This window comes from Phalacrocorax carbo, chromosome 21, assembly GCF_963921805.1.
Source record: "Phalacrocorax carbo chromosome 21, bPhaCar2.1, whole genome shotgun sequence".
In the NCBI taxonomy this organism is placed as follows: Eukaryota; Metazoa; Chordata; class Aves; order Suliformes; family Phalacrocoracidae; genus Phalacrocorax; species Phalacrocorax carbo.
Window position 1 is genome coordinate 7565160 of NC_087533.1, and position 7662 is coordinate 7572821.

The 7662-nt window shown below is 61.1% G+C and overlaps 1 protein-coding gene across 1 annotated transcript; it reads left to right on the top strand.

Moving 5' to 3' along the window:
• The first annotated feature begins 579 nt into the window (after window positions 1-579).
• Window positions 580-6730, top strand: TMPRSS13 (transmembrane serine protease 13). The gene is made up of 12 exons (XM_064470713.1): window positions 580-1144; window positions 1513-1614; window positions 2317-2439; window positions 2537-2666; window positions 2932-3024; window positions 3114-3157; window positions 3445-3604; window positions 3748-3920; window positions 4392-4490; window positions 4763-4905; window positions 5054-5206; window positions 5340-6730. The coding sequence occupies exons 1-12, from the start codon at window positions 580-582 to the stop codon at window positions 5352-5354; spliced, it is 1800 nt and encodes a 599-aa protein (XP_064326783.1). The 3' UTR covers window positions 5355-6730.
• The last annotated feature ends 932 nt before the right edge of the window (window positions 6731-7662 follow it).

The window sequence follows — 7662 nt, forward strand, 5'->3', positions numbered from 1 at the left end:
ATAGTGCAAATCTGACTGTCAACAGTTTGACTGGCTTCCCCTGAACAACCCGGTGCAAAGACGGACAGCTGTGGCTGCGTGGCGCCGGGAGCAGGGCAGGAGGAGCGAGGCAGCGTGGTAAGCACCTGCCAGGAACGAAGCCCAGGCCAGGCGGATGCTGCCGTGCGCTGGCTGGCAATGCCCTCGCAGTTTCTGTGAGGCACGCAGCCGTTCCTTATTGCCAAAAATGTATCTGAGATTTTACAAATGAAATTACAGTGGCAGCAGAAACGGCGTTTATTGTGGGCTGTTTACATAGGTCTTCTCTGAAGGAGAATGAGAGGCTGTCACTTATGTAGCTGATAGAAGCTGATGGAGTGCTTGGAAGAGTGTATCTTGAGGAAAGGAAACAAAAACATATTCTTTTGCAAATTCATGGATCGGGAGTGACACAACTGCAGAACAGCATTCCAGGGTACAGGATGTTTCAGGGCTTGGAAAACACTGATTATTAAGTATTACTAAATAACAGCTGGAAATTGCACTGTATTTTTCAAATGGCTAATTAAGGATAGATGCATAAATTGGGGCATTAGCCCCATGGAACTGGGCCACAGTGTGACTGACCTGATGCCAAATAACCAGCTGATCGCTCTGATCAAAGCAATCAGTTTGGGACATTTGGTCAGCAGCCACCTAAAGGGGAAAAGCTCTGCAACAAAGAGGTTTTCAGCTGTCCTGGATGGGGTACAGCTCGGGCCTTGGGGTACAGAAAGAGGCACCACAGCGGTAAATTGCCATGCAGTTCACGGCACTGTGGAGGAACAGCCACCAGTGGCAACGGCTGGCTGCACCGGGGAGCTCAGCGCCGTACCAGGGAGCTCAGCTCCACGCCGCCTTTTCCTTCACAGCTGCCTGGGTGGCGGGGTGCCAGCCACAGGGACTCTGCAGTGGGCAACGTTCATTGCCAGTAACAGTCTCCTCTGCTCACAGACCACGGCATCACCCAGTAGTGTCCCTCCCAGCCTCCATGCCTCCACAGTCAGCAGCATCTTTGGTGCCCGACCTCCGCAGCCTCAAGAAAGTGTCCTTGGCATTAGTTTCAAGCCCTACAGCCCAGAGTCCAGCTCAGCCCCAGCCGCCTGCACGACCTGTGAGAGCACACGTAAGAGAATGGTGCTGAGGGTGGTCTCTGGCCACCGTGGCCCTGGTCCCACGTAGGTTGGGAAGGGAGGGAGGCAGGGAATGGGTCCCTGTGCCCGCTGCTGGCACAAGCCTCAGCCATGGGACAGTGTTTCCCTGGGGGTGTGAGGGGTGCTGGGGCCAAGGGAGAGGACAGTGACCATGGGGGGGATGAGAGGCAGAATGGGGGGATGCCACAGGGAGGTGCAGGGTGTGCATGGCCCCGCTGCCCTACATCTCGTGGCTCCTGTGTGAAGCCAGGGAGCTCTGGCATGTGCCAGTGGACAGCAGGGTCCAGGCACCCTGGGAAGGCAGCTGCTTCCCCTGACCCTGCCTCTGCCCTGCAACCAGGATCCTCCATGTTCAGAGCTCCCTGCATGAGCCAGAGACGGCTTGCACTCATCTTCTGCATCTCCGTCCTCATCGTGCTGCTCATCGCCCTCATCCTGCTGTGTGAGTGCGGTCCCAACCTGGGGTGGCTCGGGGCTCCGTGGGGGGGAGACCTCAGAGAGGCTGGGGGTCACCAGAGGCTGGGAAGTGCCACAGGGAACCCCCCGGGGGGGAATGCAAGCAGGCAGTTATGCTTTTCCCATTTCCTGAGCGTTCCTGACATCTGGTGGACATACGGGAGCAGGATTGCCGGGGAAGGGAGAGCTGCTGCTCGGGCTCCCTGCAGTCCCGGGGAGCTGCGCCGTGCTCTCCTCCTGGGCTTGCTTCGGTGGGCGGCGGGGCACCCCCAGGGGCTGGCAGGCAGGACCGACTGTCAAAGAGAGTGCAGTCCGTAGGCGGAGCGGGCACAGAAACCGCGGGAATCACTTTAATCCTCGTAACATCTAGCTGCTAGTGCTCCAGCTGCTGTAGCCGTGGTCTTGAAGCCCACTGAATGCATCTTTCTGCAGGAGCAAACTAGAAGTGGGTTAAGTGAGAGAGGCTTCCAGCAGCTGAGCTGCACGCTGCTGGGCTAGCATGGGGGGATGCTCAGGGCTGGCTGGTCCTCCTTCAGCCCTGCACCAGAGCTCGCCCCTGGTGTTTGGGAGCACCCCTGTCCATGGCAGACCTCCTCTGGACTCCCGTCCGGGGGGGTCACAGCACCGTTGCCCGCAGCGAGCCCCCACCGCCAGCCCCCGCCTCACCACAGCATGCGCTTGTTTCCAGTTATGTTCTGGCGGTCGCAGACCGGTATCGTGTACAAGGAGCCTGCCGAGAGCTGCAAGGACAACCCCGTGCGCTGTGACGGCATCGTTGACTGCTCCCAGAGGAGCGACGAGCTGGGCTGCGGTGAGGCACCAGGAGCTGGGGGCAATGGGAGCGAGGGGAGCCCCTGGGGCGCTGGGTACCGCTGGGTACCGCTGACCCTCCGGCTCCATCCCCGCAGTGCGCTTTGCGTCCGACGAGTCCTTGCTCCACATCTACTCCAGCACTGAGAACCAGTGGCTGCCGGTGTGCAGCAGCGCCTGGGACGACTCCTTCTCCAGAAAGACCTGCCGGCAGCTGGGATTTCAGAAGTAATTCCGCAGGGATGGGTTGTCCGCCTCAGGTGCTGGGGCCCTGCCAGTCCCCTGGGTGTTGCTCTGGCCCTCCTGCCCTGGCCGCGTGCATGGCCGCTGTGCTCTTTCCCCCAGCACTGTGCTTTTCAGCGCTGCTGTAGGCATTTCAGTCCATCCCCCTGTCCCAGCTTTAGTGTGCAGGGCCTTTTTGAGAAGGCAGGGACTGGGTGGTCAGTGCCCAGTGAGGAGGGGCACTCACTGCCTCTCTCCTCTTCCTTCCCAGTGCGTCGCAGACTGAATACATCCCCCTGCACATCTCTGGCAAGAGCCTCGCTGTGACTGACGAGCGAGACACCATCCAGCAGAGCGTCAACAGGTACCGGGCAGCATCGCCTCCTGGCCCTGCCCTTGCCCTGGTGCCACAGCGCCAGGGTTGAGGCTGTGTGTCCCTGTTCTCTCCTGCAGCTCACAGTGTCTCACGGGAAAGTACGTCTCTCTCCGATGCACAAGTAAGGGGGCTGGCTGGCAGGGCACGCGGCCAAGGGCGGGCGAGGCCAAAAACATGCTTGGGAGCACTTTCCTCCTTTCTTTGCACAGGGTTGGGCAAACAGGGCATCTTCCAGCAAAGCTGCTAGGTAATAGAAAGCTACGAAGATTGCATTCCCAGTGGTCTCCACTGGCCCCTACGAGCTACCGAGCACACCTGGTGCCTGCGGGTGGTGGGGATGTTGTGTGCGTCCCCCTCCGGCCTTGCCTCCTCTCTGAGCCCTTCTCTCTGTCCTGTTCTTTCCTCCAGCCTGTGGGCAGAGAATTTCTGGCCGGATCATTGGAGGAAAGGAAACCTCTGTGAGCAAATGGCCCTGGCAGGTCAGCGTGCAGTACGGGCCGATCCACATCTGCGGCGGCACCATCATCGACGCACAGTGGGTTCTCACTGCAGCCCACTGCTTCTTCATGTGAGTGCTGCCACAGGCAGCTGCCGGCAGTGCTGCTGTCCAGCCCGGGGCACCAGCGGCAGCCGGCAGCCCTCACGCAGGCGCCCAGCCCAGCCCTGTGCCCTGCGTCTCACTCCTTGCTGCCCCCACCTCTCCCTGCCCAGGAACAGCATGAAGATCCTCGACGACTGGAAGGTGTACGGCGGGGTCTCGGACCTGAAGCAGCGTGCGGAGGGAATCCCTGTCTCCCAAGTCATCATCAACTCCAACTACAGTGATGATCACGATGACTATGACATCGCTCTCATGAAGCTCTCCAGGCCACTGACGCTCTCAGGTGAGGCCCCTGAGCTTGCCGTGCCACAGAGCTGGCTTTGCCTGGGGCTAGGGTTCAGGGGGACAGAGAGCGCCTGGGGATGGGCAGGAGCAAGAGGAAGCTCGGGTCCCCTCTGACCTGCTCCCTGAGCTGCACCCGGCTGCTGCCGGCTGGAGCATCCTGCTCTGCTGCGGCCCCACGGCTTTCCCCTGCCTGTCCCATGGTCGGGAGCTGGCCCGTCGTCCCCGGCAGTGCCTGCGCACACACAGCTGTGCGCTTGGCCGTGCAGCCGGTGTAGTGCTGCTTGCTGTGCCCTGCATGGGCAGCGCTGCGGGGGGCTGGCAGAGACCCTGCCGCGGTGGGCGCAGAGGGGAGTGTTTCCTGTGCGCCCTGCTCCTCCCTCGCCGCAGGGCTGGTGACTACAGCGGCTATTTTGCTCCTGGGTGACTCATCCCTCTCTCCTCGCCTGGTTTTCATCATGTCTCCCTCCAGCTCAGGTTCGCCCAGCCTGCCTCCCCATGTACGGCCAGCGATTCCAGACCGGCAGGTCCTGCTTCATCACCGGCTTTGGGAAGACCAGGGAGAACGAAGGTGAGGGAGGATGCCGGCTCTCCCCAGGCAGCTCCTGTGCGTCGCAGCATGCGAGAGGAGCAAGCGCCGATCTGCTGCTGTATCTGAGGGCTGTTCCCGCAGGGGTGACTCACGGTGGTTGCCCTCCCAGCTGTGTGGCTCTGCAGAAATAAGGCCTGCAAGAAATACCAGCTTCCTCCCTCACTGCCACAGAAACGCCTGGCGCTGCGGAGGGGCCAGGGGGTGGTGGGGGACGAGGCCCACCCTGCCCCACGGCTCCTCCTGCCTTGCAGATAACACATCCCCAAAGCTTCGGGAGGCTGAGGTGAAGCTGATTGACTACAAGATCTGCAACAGTGACAAGGTGTACGAGGGCTACCTGACCCCACGGATGATGTGCGCCGGGTACCTGCAGGGGGGGAAAGATGCGTGCCAGGTGAGCTGGGGGCACATGGTTCCCACCAGGCAAGGTGGCAGGGGACCGGCAGGGCTGCCCACATCTGCACGCCGGTGTCCCCTGGCTGAGTACTGGCAGAGGGGCATCTCCTGTCTCCTCTCCTCATCGCTCTGCCCCTCTGTGCCAGGGTGACAGCGGAGGGCCCCTGGTCTGTGAGGACAACGGTCGCTGGTACGTGGCTGGGGTGACAAGCTGGGGGACAGGATGCGGCCAGAAGAACAAGCCCGGTGTTTACACACGTGTGACAAAGCTCCTCAGCTGGATATACAGCAAAATGGAGGTGAGGGGGCATGGCAGGGCTGTGCTCACACAGGGAGACTTATCAGGTGGTTCGGGGTGCATTGAGGGGGGCCGTATTCCCCCCTGCCCAGCCCCTGGCACCTCACTCTTGCTCTCCCCTCTCTCCCTCACAGAGCGAGAATGACTAAGATCGGGATGGACAAATGGACACTTGCCTGGGCTGTGCCTCTCCGGCCGGCGTGGGCCCCTGCCCTTGGTTGCTGCCAGGGCATGATGCTACCAGCAGATCCCCCACCCATTTCTGGACTGTCTACGCAGCCAGGGACCTGCCGCTGCCCCCAGCTTCAGAAAATACAGCACCTGCAAAGTGACTCTGCCCTTGCCCGGTGCAAGGGCGATGGCCTGGTGGTGGCTGGATGCAGCACCCAGCCAGCCCTGGCCTGGCAGCGCGCAGGGGTAGCAGCCTGTGCCGGCGGCTGCCTGTGCCGGCTGGGGGGCACCTCCTTGCCCTATGTCTGTGGCTCTTCTCGTGTAAATAGATGTGTCCGGCTGGGGGTGTCGCGAGTGCTTCCTGGCAGGACTGCAGCACACTTGGCGGGTGAGGGGCTGCTAGAGCTGCCCCTTGATCCGGAGGAGGTTGCAGATGGATGCGAGGAGCAGGAAAGCTGTGGGGTGCCCATGGTGAGGGAGCCCTCTCCTCTGCATGCTGCTGCCAGGTCGCAGCTGTGCCGCCGTGGGGTGCGGGACGGGGCTCAGCCAGCACGGTGCAGCTGTGAGCCGTGCAGCCCCAGCAGGCAGCAGCTGCCTCCACCTGCAAGGCCACGCTCCCTCTCTTCTCCAGGGAGGGCTGAGCTTCCCTTTGGGAGCCCCAAGGTGCAGTTACAGCACCCTCTGGGAGGTGCCGTAATTGCTCTCATGTTTGCACATAGGTTTAGGAAGCACCTTTTAAAGTATGTTCCTCCCCATGAGAGAAATACACATTTGTTTATTTTTCCATGTCGTGGGTATGGTCAGAGCAAGCGCTCACTGCCAGGTTCCCCCACCTGCTCTGATGAGGATTTTGGCAGCAGCATGGGGCAGGTCTGCTCTCCAGGGGTGGCTGCAGGAGCTGTGACAGAAGCCGGCAGCAGCCAAAGCCCAAGGTGGAGCGTGATGGAGAGCAGCCACCCCTCCCCAGCAGCGCCCAGGCCAGCCAGCATGAGCCAGCCCCCAGATCTCACAGCTGTTTGTTCAGTGACCGGTGCCGGATTGCTTCCTCCTTCTTCGGCCGCCGAGCATGCAGGGATTGCGTAGCCAACCTTGCTTCCCTGGCTACGCCAGAGTGGGGGACACATTTCCCCCGAGGGAACAAGTGCCCACATCTCCCTGTGGCTGCTTTGAGGCACACAGGGTGCTACGGGAGGTCCCCAGCATGGCAGCGTGAGAGCCTGCTGGGTGGGCAGAGGCTGGCTGCCCCTTTTCTGAGCCTGCACTCCTCTCCCCAGACGTGTGGTCAGCTGCAGCAGGGTCCTGGGGAGCCTGGCCCCCCAACACTCTTCTCAATAAATGTTTTGGTAGTGCTCCATGCGGAGACAGCTCTTTTGGACAGTCTGGAAAGGAAGCTGGTGAGCCCCAGCGCCTGGGTACCAAGGAAGTCCTGGGGAGGGGGGAGAGCTCTGCCCACCCCTGGGCTCTGCACTGGGTCTGGGGCATGTCCCGGCCCACGATCATGCTATAGTGCTCCAGGGCTGCCCCCCTCCTCATGGGGAAAGGCCGTTCCTGGTGCCGTGGGCCCATGGGGTAGCTGCGCAGTGAGCGAGTGGGGGGGTGCGCCTATGCAGCCTGCAGCCAGGGGTCTGCAGGTTGTGCTCTGCACCCCAACGCACACCCGCTCCTGAGCTGCTCTACGGCTGCCGCCATTCATGTGGGCAAATGTGATGGAGTGGCTTTTCACAAAAACCCGTCCTGCCCTTCACCCTCTGGGTTACAGCTCATGACTGGGAGAAAGGGGGTGTTTTAGGTCGTAAGGGGGCTTGGCAGTAGGTGCTCAGGTACGGACATCACATAGGGACAGAGCTGTGTGGGGTAAAGCCTCCTGGGCGGGGGGAATCCAGGGGAGACCCGTATCAAAATTCAGCTTGTGAATGCTGTGGGCCAGAATAAACCGCTTTCCTGAGAAGGCTGCGCAGCCTGTGCAATTACCCCACGTTAGAGAAATGGTAGTTACGAGCATTTAGCCTTGAATTTTCTCTGGGAAGAGGAAAGGTTACTTGCAACTGGTTCTTTGTAGCCCATCTTCTTGCAGCTGGGAATATTAAAGGAGGGACCGGTGCTTTAGGGAGCTCGGTCACTCTCTTTGATATAGTCTGAAGCTGCCTCACAAGTCTGCCTCTGCTGACCCCAGCCAGGGTGGCCTCCTCTCTCCCCAGAACAGGAGCGCACCAGCCGCCTGCTGCAGCCTGCCTCTCCCTCCTTGGGAAGGAGGTGGTTGTGCCGTGGGGGGCAGACCCCGAGCAG